The sequence below is a fragment of the Haliotis rufescens genome, unplaced genomic scaffold, assembly GCF_023055435.1.
Source record: "Haliotis rufescens isolate VD_foot unplaced genomic scaffold, xgHalRufe1.0.p SCAF_8, whole genome shotgun sequence".
NCBI lineage: Eukaryota > Metazoa > Mollusca > Gastropoda > Lepetellida > Haliotidae > Haliotis > Haliotis rufescens.
Genome location: NW_025964372.1, coordinates 25,970,917 through 25,989,198, shown reverse-complemented (window position 1 = coordinate 25,989,198; position 18,282 = coordinate 25,970,917). Strand labels below are relative to the sequence as shown.

General features: G+C 43.9%; 1 protein-coding gene across 2 annotated transcripts in view; it reads left to right on the top strand.

Moving 5' to 3' along the window:
* The window catches only part of LOC124118239 (E3 ubiquitin-protein ligase UBR4-like), a 162,616-nt gene that overhangs the window by 64,020 nt on the left and 80,314 nt on the right, over window positions 1–18,282 (top strand). For both annotated transcript variants that reach the window (XM_048389192.1, XM_048389193.1), the window contains 19 exons: window positions 857–1,067; window positions 1,996–2,059; window positions 2,711–2,845; window positions 3,991–4,156; window positions 5,460–5,651; window positions 6,263–6,384; window positions 7,507–7,615; window positions 8,353–8,495; window positions 8,969–9,136; window positions 10,212–10,268; window positions 10,872–11,049; window positions 12,449–12,602; window positions 13,534–13,630; window positions 14,063–14,170; window positions 14,764–14,877; window positions 15,901–16,020; window positions 16,535–16,702; window positions 17,074–17,151; window positions 17,594–17,641. In XM_048389192.1, coding sequence (XP_048245149.1) covers window positions 857–1,067; window positions 1,996–2,059; window positions 2,711–2,845; window positions 3,991–4,156; window positions 5,460–5,651; window positions 6,263–6,384; window positions 7,507–7,615; window positions 8,353–8,495; window positions 8,969–9,136; window positions 10,212–10,268; window positions 10,872–11,049; window positions 12,449–12,602; window positions 13,534–13,630; window positions 14,063–14,170; window positions 14,764–14,877; window positions 15,901–16,020; window positions 16,535–16,702; window positions 17,074–17,151; window positions 17,594–17,641 — 2,432 coding nt within the window. The remainder of the gene's footprint in view (window positions 1–856; window positions 1,068–1,995; window positions 2,060–2,710; window positions 2,846–3,990; window positions 4,157–5,459; window positions 5,652–6,262; window positions 6,385–7,506; window positions 7,616–8,352; window positions 8,496–8,968; window positions 9,137–10,211; window positions 10,269–10,871; window positions 11,050–12,448; window positions 12,603–13,533; window positions 13,631–14,062; window positions 14,171–14,763; window positions 14,878–15,900; window positions 16,021–16,534; window positions 16,703–17,073; window positions 17,152–17,593; window positions 17,642–18,282) is intronic.

Genomic DNA, 18,282 nt, shown 5'->3' with positions numbered 1-18,282 from the left:
TCCTTGCCAAATTGACCAATAGTTAAGGCCTTAATTTGCCATATTTAAGGGTATTGCTATATGTTTTGGACTAAAAGTGTTAATTTCTGTCGCTGTGGCAATATTGGCTAATCTTTGGGTTTCATTGATGTTTAAATTGCATCCACAAGTTGTTGAATCAAAATACTTGTCAACCAAGTAAGTGAAGAAAGACAAGTTCTATGGATGAACATCTACAAAGTTGGCGGGGGATATAGAAACGGGCTCTGTCCGTCCGTACGTCCGTCTGTCACGTTACGTTCCGGAGCATAACTCATAAACCGTTCAATATTTTTTCATGAAACTTTGCAGGTCTGTCAGGTACAGGCTGAACTGGTGCCTTTTGCTGTTAAGAAATTTTAGAAATTTTTATTTTTTACGTTTTCATGGAAACAAGATGGACTTAGGTTCTGTGAGGGTAGGGTTCGTTTCCAGAGCATAACTCATAAACCGTTCAATATTTTTTCATGAAACTTCGCAGGTTTGTCATGTACATGCTGAACTGGTGCCTTTTGCTATTAAGAAATTTGAGAGAAATTTTTTTTTTACGTTTCCATGGCAACAAGATGGACTTAGGTTCTGTGAGGGTAGGGTTTGTTTCCGGAGCATAACTCATAAACTGTTCAATATTTTTTCATCAAACTTGGGAGACAAGGTGATATTTGGTCAGCTGACAGCATGATAACTAAACAGCTACGATCAATGCTCTTGGTTGACGTGGTTCATTTCTTATAGTGGACACTGGTCCGTCAGTTTCTAAACCACTTAGAAAACAGCAATATTATTGCTGTGATATTACTGGGGTAAAGACTTCACTCTCTTGCGTCCTTCTCTTCAGTTGGTGCCAGTGTGGACCCTGCAGGGGTGACCATGGTGGACTCCATCAAGGTCTATGTCAAAACCAAGGAGGCATTTGGGTGGCCGGAGGAAACAGACGAGTTCCCTGAATCCACTGCTCCGAAGGTCATGGCCGCTGTGGCAGCTGCAGCTTCATCGACTGAGACTGACACAGTGCAGAGTGCACCTCTGCCTATGACTACAGCAGACAAGTAAGTGGATATCTGTCTGACGCAACATTTTGGTTTCAGCGATTATTCTTGTGGCACCCAGATGACATCAGCACAAAAAGTAACTGGCAGCAACTTTCATTTACTGGTCCCACATGCACAAAGCAATTTTAGTGCTAAGACTATTGTAAGTTTATGTTAATGTATGGAAGTTGCAATCGTCTTAGCGCTATGACTGTTGTGAGTCGATGTTAAAATATACGAGTTACGATTGGCTTAGGGCTACGACTGTCATAAGCCTATGTTATAGTGTGGGAGTTGTGATGGTGTTAGTGCTAAGGATGGCCCAGTCATCTGAGACGCCGCAATGCACTGTGCAGAGTTGTGTTCCCTGGGCACGCCAGGAACCTATGTTCATGTGACATATTACAAAACTTGCAGGCTAAGACTGAGTGCCTATATGCATGATCATTACCACCATTTGAGTGAGTGAGTGAGTGATTTGGATTTAACGCTGCTTTTAACAGTATTCCAGTTATATCGCGGCTTGTTAGCTTAATGTGGGAGGAAAGCCCAAAGTGATGCAGGTCTCAGATATTTACCACTTCGGTGAAACCCACGAGCACGGGTATGGTGCTGACAAACCTAGAAACATAATCGGGGCGAACCGGGATTCGAACCCACAATCATAGGTTTCTGGTGTGCCCAAGGGACGCAACTCTGCACAGGGAATCATGGCGCTTTAGACGACTGGGCCACCCGTGTCCCCACCACCATTTGAATACTTAATAGTGTGAAATGTCCTACAGTGAATATTGTGAGCTATTCTTGCTTTGATTATCTTTTGGTACCGGTATTTATTCAGTATGTCATTTTTTACCGTGTTGGTACATCAAGCTGACACACCATCATGAACATGAAATAGAGGCATTAAACAAACTCTCTCAATATGTAATTGCTGTTATTTCAGGCTTCTGAGCAGTGCACTGGAAGTGTTGGAGGGAGCATTTGCCGCTGGCAAACTTGAAGAAAAGGTGAGAAACTTGTCATATTTATTTTGACAATGTTTTACGTCATTCTTACATATAAAATAACTAGTACACAATAACATATGCTTCAGCATTATATTTTCAACATTGTTGCTAGTTTATATAAACAATTTTGGTGTGGAATTACTCAACAGGTTTTCATTATGACATTCAAAACTAGCAGCATTTTGTGAATGTATATACACTCAGACATCAAACCCAGACATCAGGGAAACAACACCTTCAGAGGATTTTTGTACATGTGGAATCGGACACATGATCATGATCAGCAGATCCTGTGATGATCAAAGGGATGTAACTCTTACCACTGGCTCACTTTGATTAATGAAGTGATCAGGATACAAATGCACAACATGAAGTTGATGAATTTAAAATGTGTTCAAGAGTATTTGTATTTAAATTTCATTGAATCTATTAGATAAATTACGGAGAAGAAAACATAATACTTAGTTTAACATTTAGGTGTTGTCCCCAAAAAAGTAGCTGTTTTGAGGATGAAACTATGTACATCATAACAATTAAGTTTACAGACAACAATGTATGTTTTGAATGACTTGACTCAAACTTGCTGGCACTGCCAATTGACCTGAACTAGTCCCCTTGCAATATGCACTGAGTGTCTGTGTTTGTGTTCAGGATCCATTGCGAGACAAAGCCCTGGATCTGTCCACCAGCCTGCTGACCCTCCCCACCCCACCCACAGTACAGCAGCACACCAAGTCCCTCCTGGCCTCGCTGTTTGCTAACAAGGCCACCTACCACAACCACAAGGTAAGGCATCCCTCCTGGCCTCGCTGTTTGCTAACAAGGCCACCTACCACAACCACAAGGTAAGGCATCCCTCCTGGCCTCGCTGTTTGCTAACAAGGCCACCTACCACAACCACAAGGTAAGGCATCCCTCCTGGTCTCGCTGTTTGCTAACAAGGCCACCTACCACAACCACAAGGTAAGGCATCCCTCGTGGCCTCGCTGTTTGCTAACAAGGCCACCTACCACAACCACAAGGTAAGGTCCCTCCTGGCCTCGCTGTTTGCTAACAAGGCCACCTACCACAACCACAAGGTAAGGCATCCCTCCTGGCCTCGCTGTTTGCTAACAAGGCCACCTACCACAACCACAAGGTAAGGCATCCCTCGTGGCCTCGCTGTTTGCTAACAAGGCTACCTATCACAACCACAAGGTAAGGTCCCTCCTGGCCTCGCTGTTTGCTAACAAGGCCACCTACCACAACCACAAGGTAAGGCATCCCTCCTGGCCTCGCTGTTTGCTAACAAGGCTACCTATCACAACCACAAGGTAAGGTGTCCCTCCTGGCCTCGCTGTTTGCTAACAAGGCCACCTACCACAACCACAACCACAAGGTAAGATGTCCCTCCTGGCCTCGCTGTTTGCTAACAAGGCCACCTACCACAACCACAACCACAAGGTAAGGTGTCCCTCCTGGCCTCGCTGTTTGCTAACAAGACCACCTACAACAACCACAAGGTAAGGTGTCCCTCCTGGCCTCGCTGTTTGCTAACAAGGCCACCTACCACAACCACAACCACAAGGTAAGGTGTCCCTCCTGGCCTCGCTGTTTGCTAACATGGCCACCTACCACAACCACAACCACAAGGTAAGATGTCCCTCCTGGCCTCGCTGTTTGCTAACAAGACCACCTACAACAACCACAAGGTAAGGTGTCCCTCCTGGCCTCGCTGTTTGCTAACAAGGCCACCTGCCACAACCACAAGGTAAGGTCCCTCCTGTCCCCGCTGTTTGCTAACAAGGCCACCTACCACAACCACAAGGTAAGATGTCCCTCCTGGCCACACTGTTTGCTAACAAGGCCACCTACAACAACCACAAGGTAAGGTGTCCTTGGTAGGTAGGTTGCATTAAACCTGATCCACTCACTCCATTATTGTGTTCCAGGACCAAGCGCAGCTGGTCCACGTGATGAAGAGTCTGTCGAAGGAGAGCTCTGAAATGGATGTGGAGGCCTTCCAGAGACTGGTGGTGACGGCACGCTCAGTCGCCGTCTCACGGCCCGCCAACCTGCTCAAGTTCGCGGAGAAGGGAGGAGACATAAAGGAAGAGAGTGAGACATTCACTGATGATCTAACATTCCACGTTGGGCACCTCGTTGTGTTCCTTAATAGATATCTTTCATTAATATTTACTTGCTTCAGAGACCCGTGAAGATTCCGGGGTAGAATAGCTCTTCAGCAACCCATGCTTGCCGTAAAAGGCGACTATGCTTGTTGTAAAAGGTGACTAACGGGATCGGGTGGTCAGGCTCGCTGACTTGGTTGATGCATGTCATCGATCCCAATTGCGTGATCTATGCTCATGATATCAATCACTGGATTGTCTTGTCCAGACTCGATTATTTACAGACCGCCGTCATATAGCTGGAATATTGCTGAGTGCGGCGTAAAACAACAAACCAACCAACCAAGTCAAGACATTATCTTGATAAGCTACAAGGATTTAGGGGCTTGAGGGTAGCTGAGTGGTTCAAATTTCAGTGCTTACAACACAGCTGGGTTCTATTCCACAATTGCCCATTTTTGGTGTTTGACATGGCTAAGATTTTGTTATAAGTATCTGAAATCTGAAATCACAGGGGTCTAATTTAGGTCAGGTGACTTTCGAGTACCCTGGAAGTAAATTTTGATTGTGCAATAATGAAATGAATAAAAATCCATTGGCATAGATGTTTCTAAGTAGTTTCATTACCTCCTATTGCTTAAGGGAAGTTAGAAGTGTCGTGCTCATCCTCTGCCTAATTCTACTTCTATATTTTGTAATAAATACCTAGCTGAATCTGTTTTTGGGGGTGTAACGTCATACTCAGCACTGTGATGGCGCCCTGTGAAGAAGTGGGTTTGGACCAGACAATCCAATGATTGCAGTGGTAGAAACATTTTTGTCCACTTCTCCTTATAATGATAACATTAGCAAAACCCTTAAAATGGCAAATTTCTACTATTCCTCATGATACCTTAACTGTTGGTCAGTTTGGCAAGAACTACAGGACGAGTGCCAATTTCTAATGCAGGATTGACAAAAAGAGCATAGATCTACATAAGTGGGATACATAGTTTGTGTGTTATTTCGGTAATCTTGAGTTACTAAGTTGATATGCACATTAAAAATGAACTAGCATACCCACACCGTTGACTTGGTTGATGGCATCAACATACCCCAATGAAGTGGATTTTTGTTCACAATATCAATCCCAGGATTGTCTGGTCCGGACTCGAATATTTACAGGCCGCCATCATATAGCTGGAATATTGCTGAATGTAGTGTTAAACAACAAGCAAACAAAGATTAATGACAACCCCATCAGGACTCCAATAATAGTCAGGGCAGTAATGTTGCAATGTCTGGTGCAGCTATGGAGGTGCAGGACTTGGAGGAGGAGAAGGAGGAGGAGAAGACTGAGCCCAGTCCCCCCACATCCCTCAAATGCCACGAGCTGGAGCCAAAGGACTACTGCCACTTCACTACACAGCTGGTGGAGACGTTCTGGAAGCTGCACACGGCCAAACCCACAAACTCCATGCTGGCTCCAGTCTGTTTGCCAGGTGACTCACTGTTGATACAGTTCACATTATGCTGTGAAAGTTAAAAAAGGAACAGCATCATCACTTATCACAAAAGGGTTTATTTATTACATGCCAATTTTGTTTCAGGGGGATGTGGTTTTGAAATAAGGCCTTTGAATGTCAAGATTGTCCAGATTTCATAAGAACTAGCTGACTTTGTCGATGTGAAATTAAATTAGTTTTTTGCTTATTTTGGAATTAAGCTTCTGATGTTTTTATTGAAAGGTCTTAATCTATCATTATGTATAGCCAAAAAATTAAATGGGATTGTATTGATCATGTGACCATTTTTAGATTAAATATTTGGGTAAGTGATGCTTCTCATTAGAAGGTGGGAATAGAATCGCTCCTTGCTTAGTCAATCTGGGGCGGTCGGGTAGCCTAGTGGTTAAAGCGTTCGCTCGTCATTCCCGACATGGGTACAATGTGTGAAGCCCATTTCTGGTGTCCCCCGCCGTGATATTGCTGGAATATTGCTAAAAGCGGCGTAAAACCAAACTCACTCACTCACTCACTTAGTCAATCTTGCATAATCATCTTAACAAAAAAACTGTCTAGTGTTGACTAACAATATTGTGTGTGTGTATCAGGATTGGCCCATGTCGACACGACTGTGGGTGCCGTAGTGGAGATCATCCATGCCTTCACTGTCTGTGACCAGGAGGCTGTGAACCTCGCCACCAAACACTACGTCCGACTGCTGCTGTCCGCTGTAAGTACTCATGGAGGGCCTTGAGGGCAGAATGTTGGTTGTTCAATCCCAGGATTCATCAAACCAAAAGAATTGAAAAATGGTACTTGTTGTTTCCATGCCTGGCACTTGGCATTAAGGGGCTAAAACAAGGACTTGCCAGTTCAGAGTGAGTTTCCTGTGTCTGAGAGGGCTAGTGCTATAAAGCCGGCTTTAGTGTGGACTGGTACCAACAGCCCCATACACGTGTATGCACTTCAGTATGCAGTTGAAATAAGGATTGACGGTGTATTTTTTTCAGTTCATTGAGGTATGAATCGAAATAAATACAAAGTCAATGCTTATGATTAAATTCAACAATGAAAATATGTTTTATCTACAGTAGTTTAACCAAAAACAGTTGTATATATCAAAGCAGAGAAAAATGACAAGATTGATAAACGTTCCGGGTGTGGGAATACATACTGTGGCTTGACATGAATCAGGTGATTGTTTAATTTATGCACATAACTTGACACGCCTACAAAGTCAGTAGCCAATCAATGGAGAGAATGATAAAAAATATCTTCAGGAGAAGGCGGCTGTTTCAAATGACATTGTCAGTTACCGCCAGATTCCAACATTAGTTTCCTGAGAACGGGAAGACACAATTGGAAAAATGCTTGTTAGAAATGAAACCCGAAGACATGAAAGTTGTGGAACCGAGACGAGCTGTTTCATTCCTTCTCGGCCTTCGGTCTCAAAGAGTTGATTGGACAATGAATATGCATAAATTTTGCTTAATATCCTGTGCATGACGATACATGTGAGCAGAAAGAGAATTCCCTCGACTGTAATATGGGGATTTCCCGACATTCCATAGTAAGAAAAGTAGTTCGCCACAGTGGGAAATGAATGCAATAACATGTGATCAATTCAGCTAATCGGAATGCAGGAATTTCAATGAACACAACGAAAATTTAATTATGTAATATTGAACGAGATATTAAAGCCCATTCACCTCACTCACTCCCTCTAATGAGATATAAGTTATGTAGTCAATGTTTCTGAAGAGTTTTCAATGTGACGGCCATTGGAACCAACAGCACCAGAAAATACAAAACATGAATAAATTCAGTTTGTGTTCCTGTCTTCCCCCTTCAGGACCCCGTGGTGAGCTTCGCATGTCGCCAGGCCCTAATCCGAGCTCTGAGGCCGCCACACAGGAGGAGACGGGTGTTCATCCCGTCACCACCACGCTGCAGCTCCCCGGGTGAGTACACACAGCCACAGCACTCACTTAGGACATCTAGTGTCACAGAAGGAAATTTTGTAGTTTCAATTGGTATCTTTGTCTGCAGGTATGGTCTAGAGCTTATGCATTAAAAATAGACCTTGCCATTGTCTGACATGGGGTGATAGGCACTCACTGCTGTTGCTAGTCAGTTACCAGCTTGTGTTGTTGCCAATCAGCTGGTTGATTTGTTTTTCACCCCTATATTTCACCAATAAATGTCTACAAATATATAAGCACAACATCCGTATTTATTGGACAAGAAATCTGCTAGAAACATTAAGGTGGCTAGAATCAATCTTTACTGGCTTTTGTCTCGGTAAGTTCAGTGGTTCCTTAGTAAACAGAAAAGAAAATTGTGCAACATTATGTTTGTTTTTTGTTTAACGCCACACTATTTGATGGCAGTCTGTAAATAATCGAGTCTGAAAGTGACAGTCCAGTGATTGACATCATGAGCATCGATCCACGCAATTAGGATACGCTGATATGCATCAACAAAGTCAGCAAGCCTCTTAGTCGCCTCTTACGACAAGCATAGTTGCCTCTTACAGCAAGCATGGGTTACTGGAGACCAATTCTGACCCGGATCTTCACGGGTAGTGTGACATAATGCCTGAGATGTGATGTACGAATGATACATATATGTGTGAATAGAGTCCCAACACATTGTTGAAATGTTGAATTAGAGTGATGTGTTTTGGATGATGTCGCAGGTGGCCCTGGTGGTGATGATGACGATGATGATGACCCCAAGCCGGACAAGCCAGACACCCCTCCCCCGTCGGGCCCCCAGATCTCCAACCATGTGGAACACCAAGACCAGGACCCCGAGGGAGATGACCAGTTCGATGTTGTGGTCAGTGATTACATGATACTGTTTGATTAGGGTCACACCCCCACCCAAAAGCTCCCAGATCTCAAACCATTGGTGACTGCCTCTATGGTCTAGAGGTAGAGGGTCCGCCCGGAGAGCAGAATGTCCAGGGTTCGATCACTGGCTGCATCATGCCCAAAGACGTTAAAAGATGGTACTTGTTGTTACCCTGTCTGGCGCTCGACATTAAGGGGCTAAACATGGACTGGTCAGCTCGGAGTCAGTGTAGGGTGTCTGAGTAGGGTATTCATGTTAAACTGCGACATGGTATCTCAATGGGATAGCACTATGAATCGGCATCAGTCCGCACTAGTACAAGCAGCCACACACACACACTCACGTACATACACGTTTCTATAATTGCAATAATCTTGGACTTAAAACCCCATTACACCTCACCTCCAACCATTGGTTGTAGAAACTTCATCAAACTAATAAAGATGTGTTATTTACAGGAAAACAACGAGCCGATGGTGTTGGAGCCAGGTGAGGGCAACGCCCAGGGCAATCATCTCTCAGGTCTGGAGGCCCTGTACGGGTTTGACCGAAACTTTGAGCTGCCCGCTGATGCTGATGATGAGGCAATGGTGGAATTGGCAATAGCCCTCAGTCTGCAAGAACAGGTGACATAATTACTTCTGTTACGTTTTGTTTGGGCCATAATGAATTGAAATTGTTTGACTTTCTCTTGCCTCACTAACAAAGACCCCTCATTGTCATAGTACCTATGCAGATGAGAAAACTCTGTTCCCTTCTTTCTTCAATGGATGATTTTTCGTATATGTTGTATAGAGTTCTTCAAAACACTCTGGATGCACGGGTGGCCCAGTCGTCTAAGGCGCCGCGATTCGCTGTGCAGAGTTACACCAGAAACCTATGATTGTGGGTTCGATATAACTGGAATACCGTTAAAAGCGGCGTTAAACCCAACTCACTCGCTCACTCGAAACATTCATGTCGACAGTTGATGTGAACACTTGTCTTGAAACAGTTTAAAAATTAAATTAGAACAAATATTAAAAATATAATGCCTACTGCTTCACATTTCTTTTAAATTTGGATAAAAATCTAATAATTAATGTGTTTGACCTTATCATCCTATTGTTATGGTAAGGTTCAAGGAGTGAGTGAGTTGGGTTTAACGCCGCTTTTAACAGTATTCCAGTTATATCGCGCCGTGTCAGCTTAATGTGGGAGGAAGGCCCGAAGTGATGCAGGTCTCAGACGTTTACCACTTCGGTGAAACCCACGAGCACGGGAATGGTGCTGACAAACCTAGAAACATAATCGGGGCGAACCGGGATTCAAACCCACAATCACAGGTTTCTTGCGTGCCCAAGGGATGCAACTCTGCACAGCGAATCGCGACGCATTCAACAACTGGGCCACATGTGCCCCAAAGATTCAAGGATGGTACATTATGCCTCTTTAGACATGAATGGACAAAAAAATTGGTTTGTTAACTATAGCAGCAAACTTGAAAGAACCCTGGAACAGCCAATAGTCATCGAGTCATCTCAAACGGCTTGCAGACCTAAAGTAACACTGACACATGAAAGCGGAATTCCCTTTCTACGATTATCGCGGGTAGAACATCTTGATTGGATGAACCTCACAAAACAACCAATTTAATCGAGTTCTGTCATGAAAGCCTCAATGTCTTCAGGTAGTGTAGTTTGAGTGTTGTTCTGTTTCCAGGAAGGGGGAGCTGGTGGCCTGAGTCTACAGAGTCTTGGTCTGGCCAGGCAGGGACAGGTAAGAAGCAGAACTAGTTGGTTATCTCCCCTGTCACAAAGTCGACGGGAGATGTAGGAATGGGTGCTGTCCGTCCGTCCGTAGGTCCATCCATCACGTTTAGTTTCCTGAGCAGAAGTAAAAAACATGAGACATATCTTTACCAAACTTGGCTTTACCATGGCAACAACTTTGATTTAGACCGGACATGTCATATTGGCGGGGATATGAGTATTTCATGCTTGTTTCCTTGATGTCACCTTAAGACTTAGTGAACAGAACCTTGGGGGAAACATTTTCTTTTGGAACGAGTCCTTTGTAATTGTTATTTATTCAGTGTTTTAGTTTTAGTTAGTCATTGTGAAAGTGATGAATTCTCACATAGTCATGTCCAATGCATAATAATATGCTGAGTTGCATACCTTGTTTGAGCCAGGATCTGATTCCAAATTTGCCACGATCCCCTAATATATCCGTGTGAAGCCCATGCTTATGGGTTTCACCAACATGTGGTAATATTGTTCACTGCAACTTAAAGTTGTACTCACTAATGAAGAAAAAGTGTTTCAGAAGAGACCTGGATGTTTCAAGTTTACCCATTTATTGGTCATTTCCTGTCCCCAGAGTGCTTCATCAATCGAGGAAGGTCCACTGTCGGACACAACAGCCTCAGCTCCTGGAAGTGATGACGAGGTCGGGAGTAACGCAGCCACAGAGGGGTCGACTCTTCGCACATCACCAGCAGAACAGCCTGGCAGTGCAGGGTCAGAGAGTGGCGGGAGTGCCGTGGACTCGATATCAGGTTAGAAGTTAATCTTGCAGTAGTGAGAGGTCAAAATTTTGCCTATCAGTAGCAGTTCTTGGTCAGAGTATTGAAAGCATTGCAGACTTGCTTGTGATTGTTGCAATAATGAGGTCCAAAAAAGGGTCAAAACACTTTATCAGGTTAGGCATGAATGTTGCAATATTGAGGGGGCTTGGTTGGGAAAAGTGCAGTCACAGAGGGGTCGACAGTTTCTGCTAGGGCAGCTGGTATTAATGTTGTTCCTCCAATGTTGCAGTGAGTGGGCGGAGCAGTGCGTATGGCTACTAGTATTAATGTTGTTCCTCCAATGTTGCAGTGAGTGGGCGGAGCAGTGCGTATGGCTACTAGTATTAATGTTGTTCTTCTGTTGTTGCAGTGAGTGGGCGGCGCAGTGCGTGTGGCTACTAGTATTAATGTTGTCCTTCCGTTGTTGCAGTGAGTGGGCGGAGCAGTGCGTATGGCTACTAGTATTAATGTTGTTCCTCCGTTGTTGCAGTGAGTGGGTGGAGCAGTGCGTATGGCTACTAGTATCAATGTTGTTCCTCCGTTGTTGCAGTGAATGGGCGGAGCAGTGCGTATGGCTACTAGTATTAATGTTGTTCCTCCGTTGTTGCAGTGAGTGGGCGGAGCAGTGCGTATGGCTACTAGTATTAATGTTGTTCCTCCGTTGTTGCAGTGAGTGGGCGGAGCAGTGCGTATGGCTACTAGTATTAATGTTGTTCCTCCGTTGTTGCAGTGAGTGGGCGAAGCAGTGCGTATGGCTACTAGTATTAATGTTGTTCCTCCGTTGTTGCAGTGAGTGGGCGGAGCACTGCGTATGGCTACTAGTATTAATGTTGTTCTTCTGTTGTTGCAGTGAGTGGGCGGCGCAGTGCGTGTGGCTACTAGTATTAATGTTGTTCTTCCGTTGTTGCAGTGAGTGGGCGGAGCAGTGCGTATGGCTACTAGTATTAATGTTGTTCTTCCGTTGTTGCAGTGAGTGGGTGGAGCAGTGCGTATGGCTACTAGTATCAATGTTGTTCCTCCGTTGTTGCAGTGAATGGGCGAAGCAGTGCGTATGGCTACTAGTATTAATGTTGTTCCTCAGTTGTTGCAGTGAGTGGGCGGAGCAGTGCGTATGGCTACTAGTATTAATGTTGTTCCTCCGTTGTTGCAGTGAGTGGGCGGAGCAGTGCGTATGGCTACTAGTATTAATGTTGTTCCTCCGTTGTTGCAGTGAGTGGGCGGAGCAGTGCGTATGGCTACTAGTATTAATGTTGTTCCTCCGTTGTTGCAGTGAGTGGGCGGAGCAGTGCGTATGGCTACTAGTATTAATGTTGTTCCTCCGTTGTTGCAGTGAGTGGGCGGAGCAGTGTATATGGCTGCTAGTATTAATGTTGTTCCTCCGTTGTTGCAGTGAGTGGGCGGAGCAGTGCGTATGGCTACTCAGTTCCTGAAGGAGGGGCCACAGCCCGCAGTGAGACCAGCAGTGTTGGAGGAGGGCCCTCAGGATCCATGCACCACGAAGTGGACGTCATGGAGACGGATGCGGAATATGATGCAAGCTGCAGGTCAGCAGGAGTGCTCGCTGTGCTGCACGTTTTTTCACACTCGCTTGTAGACTGTGTTTTTCAAAAACAAGCCATTGATTAATAGCTGCAGTACATATGGGGAATATGTGCTTTAACAAACAAATTCCAAACTGTGACATCTTTTGTTCTTCACTGTGCAGACACTGTGCAGACACTGTGCAGACACTGTGCAGACACAGGCCACTTTGTCACTCTCATAGTGTGTCCCTAGACTGTAGAGAGTCCTATAGGAGAAACTCCTACAGTATCTCTTATTACCTAGGACCCGTGAAGATCCGGGGTAGAATAGGTCTTCAGCAACCCATGACCGACTATGCTTCTTGTAAGAGGCGACTAACAGGATCGGGTGGTCAGGCTCGCTGACTTGCTTGATGCGTATCCTCGTATCCCAATGCGTGGATCAACGTTCATGATGTCTATCACTGGATTGTCTGGTCCTGAGTCAGTTATTAACAGGCAGCCGTCTCATCGCTGGAATATTGCTGAGTGAGGCATTAAACAACAAACAAACAAACAAACAAAATCTTGTTACCTAGGGGGTGAGACAGGTGGTGAGATACTAAATCCGTAAGATAGATGTCCACTTTTTTAAAAAAACATTGTATCTAGTTGGAATGAGTAGTCACCTTCTATGTATCTCCTCCATTTGTTTGTGTGTGTGTGACCCGTGAAGATCCGGGGTAGAATAGGTCTTCAGCAACCCATGCTTGCCGTAAAAGGCGACTATGCTTGTCGTAAAAGGCGACTAATGGGATCGGGTGGTCAGGCTCGTGGATCGATGTTCATGATGTAAATCACTGGATTGTCTGGTCCAGACTCGATTATTTACAGACTGCTGTCATATATCTGGAATATTGCTGAGTGGGGCGTAAAACAACAAACCAAAAAAAATGTTTGTGTGTGTTGTCAGGCTCCACAGCCTGAGACTGCAGTTGTTGGAGAGACTCCTGCAGTATTTGCCCGAGATCAGAGACGTGGGAGGAGTTCGGGCCATCCCTTTCATGCAGGTACGTAAAGCCTTGGAATGAAAGTCATGCTTGGTAATGTGAACACATGTGAATATTTTTTTTCAGCCAAGTCTGTAAATAAATAGATCAAGAAGCATTAATACGATTGCACAAAATCAAGCATGTTTGATAGTCTAAATTACAACCACTTCCGCTGATGATAATCCGTTAGAAGTACGGATTAGAATTAGTCCCAAGCAAACAAGGTAGATTCGATGTTCAGACTTGGTGACTTGTCATAATTCACCGAGGATGTTGATCATAATATAGTCACCTATTTGTCTTGTCTAGACACATTTAGTTAGTTTTTTAGTTTTTAGTTAAAGACTATTGCCATAGGGCTTGAATATTGGAGAATGAGGAGTTCAACAACAAACTGAAAAAGCCTAACCGTGACTCGTCGGTATACAATGTGACATATTGTGTTGTCAGGTTTTGCTGATGCTGACCTCTGACTTGGACAATGAGGAGGATAAGGACAGAGCAGCCCTGGACAACCTGCTGACCATCATCCTGAAGGAACTGGACCTCTCTGGACAGGCAAGTCAAAATGGACTGTGATTCTGTTTACTGTCTGTCATTTGCATGGCACTGTTTGAAGTTAAAGCTTGTGGTCTTGGGCATTACAATTCAGTGCTGGGGCAGGGGTGGCCCAGTCGTCTAAGGCGCCGCGATTCGCTGTGCAGAGTTGCGTCCCTTGGGCCGCCAGAACCCTATGATTGTGGGTTCGAATCCCGGTTCGCCCCAATTATGTTTCTAGGTTTGTCAGCACCATACCCGTGCTCGTGGGTTTCACCGAAGTGGTAAACGTCTGAGACCTGCATCACTTCGGGCTTTACTCCCACATTAAGCTGACACGCCGTGATATAACTGGAATAATGTTAAAAGCGGCGTTAAACCCAACTCACTCACTCACTCACTACAATTCAGTGCAGAGTTGCATCCCTTGAGCAGTTCCAGGATTTGCTGATCATTGATTTGAATCCAAGATTCGCACTGATGATGATCCTTGCTCATGCAGTGACTGAAATATTATTCAAAGCAACATTAAGCCTAACTCAGTCAGTCATATACTGATCACACCTGTTAAATCTACACATGGAGACATCATTCTTTATACTTTATGACTTCAGGGCCTGGAGAACATCGAGACACGGACTCGGCAGTTTGAGGTGAAGCTGATTCTGCTGAGGCTACTCAGTGTCCTGCTGTCTAGAACCAGAGCAGGCACTAAACCATCCAGCGAGGTGAGTCAGGTGTTAGACATCGGGTGAGTCAGGTGTTAGACATCGGGTGAGTTCAGTGCACAGCATCTTGCTGTCTAGAACCAGAGCAGGCACTAAACCATCCAGCGAGGTGAGTCAGGTGTTAGACATTAGATGAGTCAGGTGTGAGACATCAGGGTGCCGTTGTAAAAAGCAGTCTTAGCACAAGGTTATCATAACACTTAACGTAGACTTACAACATTTGTAGCGCTAAAGTTATTTTGTACAATGACACCCTGGTGAGTTTAGGTGAAGTGAAGTTTAGGCTGCTCAGCGTCCTGCTGTCTAGAACCAGAGCAGGCACTAAACCATCCAGCGAGGTGAGTCAGGTGTTAGACATCGGGTACATCCGGTGTTAGACATCGGGTGAGTTCAGTGCACAGCGTCCTGCTGTCTCGAACCAGAAGAGGCCTTCAACCATCCAGCGTTGAGAGTCAGGTGTCAGACATCGGGCATAATGTAATGACATTTGATTTAGCTAGTTTTGTTTGATTTGTTTTTTACCATTATCTTAAGTTATCTGAAAATTGTCACATCACATTTTGTTTAGTTATTTTGATCTCAGTGTTAGTTTTTCTAGTATTTAAGCACAAAATATTTTATTATCAGTGCCGACAATAAGTTTTGTTCAATGGCTGTCAGTGTTTTAAACTGTTGGCTACATATCCAAGTGGGGTTGAATAGGTCTTCAGCAATCTATGCTTGCTGTAAACGGCAACTATGCTTGTCGTAAGAGGCGATGATCAGGCTCGCTGACTTGGTAGATGCATGTCATCGTATTCCAATAGTGTGGATTGATGCTCATGATGTCAATCACTGGATTGTCTTGTCCAGACTCCATTATTTTCCAACCACCGTCATATAGCTGGAATATGTCTGAGTGTGGTGTTAAGCAAAAAACAAACAACAAATCCTGGTGAGTGTTGTGGCACTATTTTAATATCATTTGATAGCTACTCTGTACTTGTCTACAGCTTCTATAGTGTTGACACCTTTCTGTGACAGTGCCTGTCCTTTGTGAGCAACAGCACAGCGACGTCCCTGCTGTCCAGTGATGCCATAGAGTACTGTATGCAGGTTCTGCGCAACCTCCTGCCCTACTGGAAGAACTACTCCACGCCAGAGGTACACTGACACACCCTGTAGGGATTCTTGGGTAGAGTGTAGGTCCCCAAACCCAATTCATGTAATTGACTGGGGCAATGCAATGTCCGACCCTGGCTAGTTGTGACATTATACCCAAATGATTGTTCATACTATCGACCACTAGTTCGTGTGTCCAGGATGTAATTATTTAGCTGTAATATTGATGACTACAGCCTCAAACAAAATTATTCACTCAGTCACTGTTTTTCATACCTTAACTGCCCCAAACCTTTGTGAAATACCTGTCTGGTAAATGATTTCAGGAGAGTAGCATTCTATTCCCGAGTGTTTATTTTAAAAAAAAGGCTGCTAGAAAGTAGTGACAATGAAACTTAGCTGCATGGACCATCTTCTGGTTCGACCATCATGTTATGATCTGACCTTCACCTTATTATCCGACCTTCACCTTATTATCCGACCTTCTCCTTATTATCTGACCTTCACCTTATGATCCGACCTTCACCTTATGATCATATGTTACTGTTTGTTGCAGGAGGAGGGTAACTCTACCCCCGGTCAGCTGTTGAAGCCACACCCCAACTGCCCACCCCCCGACATGTCCCCCTTCTTTCTCCGCCAGTATGTTAAGGGTCATGCTAATGACGTGTTTGAGGACTACCCCCAGTTGCTGACAGAGATGGTGCTCCGGCTGCCCTACCAGGTGAGAGAAGACACAGTCACAATCTTCATCTTCCTTCAATCACAACTTCCATACATTAACACACTTACAACAATTGTGGTGCTAAGATCGTTTTGTGGAGCAGAGCTCTCATGTTTTTTAACTCTTTATTGACAGGCAGATAAACTGGTTGTGATATTGCTCCGTAAAACAATATTCACTCACTCACTTCAAATTTGCCGACATAATGTTTTTGCTAATGTTTATGTGCATGTTCTTACTTTTACAAGCTCATCTTGAAGCTGCAGTAAACTAACTACTTGAGCTGCAATCTCAAGTTCTCTTTCCTCATGTAAGACCAATGACATCTGACGTTACATTCATGCTGATGTATACACCCCTCCTACTTGCAGCTGAAGAAAGTTGCAGATGCTGTACATAATGTGCCCAGTGCCTCCTTCGAGCCCCACTGGCACTCAGTGCTGTCAGAGGTGAGTACAACGTCACCTAGGTCTTAGATCTTCAGATGTCATTAGTCCTATGTTAAGCAGGTACAAACAGGTTTGGGAAAATTTTGAATTCTTTCTTGAAGAGTCTTTGCATTTAGATTCTGCCCTGAAAAGCCATGAAAATTGATAAAGGGCCTTGAAAAGAGCATGAATTGTCCAAACCTATTAATATCTGAATTAAATTACATGAAAATAGATAAACTGCATGAAGAAAAACTGTTGAGATCAAACACTTTCATTATAAAACTCATATCAAAAGCTTTTTGTTTCTTTTCTCCTTGTTTTTCTTATTTTAAACTGAAAGTTTTTAAACAAATAGCCATGACATACAAAACAAATTTAGTCGAATCAAAATTTGATGTATCAGTGAATCGTCAAACGTCTGATTATAAGTCTGATAGCATTATGCCATGGACTGTTTCAGTATCTGATGACACAACAGACGCCATTTGTGAAGAGACAAGTGAGGAAGGTAAGCTGACATATTAATAACATGCAGAGGTATTTGTAGCATAAAGGTTTTGTATTTATTTAGAATATAGATCATCTAGGGCCCCTACTTTTCCAGACAAGGGAAACAGGAGGCTTTGGGTACTGACAATGTCAGGTCATACTTTGTGTTCATTTCTTAGTTTACAAGGGTTTTTTTCTAGGTAGGAACAAAAATTATTTTGAAAGTCCTCAAAAAGTTATCTGAACATGCAGCTTTAGAAATTGGCACTAGTCCTGTAGTCCTTATCAAACTGCCCAATAGTAAAGGTATCCTAAGGACTAGTAGAAATTGGCCCATTTTAAGGGTTTTGCTATATGTTATCATTATAAGGACTAGTGGACAAAAACTGTTAGTTTCTAACCCTGACATGTTGCCATGTTTGTTCAGGCTGTTCATCAGCCTTGCATTTTATCATACTACAGTAAACTACATTGATACCGAACACGCTTATAATGAACTGATGGATATAATGTACTGTTGTTTTTTGTCGTGGACATTTGCTGTTTATATCCTGTGTATATGCTTATAATGAACTATGGTGGTCCCTTTGAGTTTGTTATAACCATAGTTTTCTGTATATGTACAGGTGAAGCATAACTTAGTCTAAGGCCCTGGTCAAA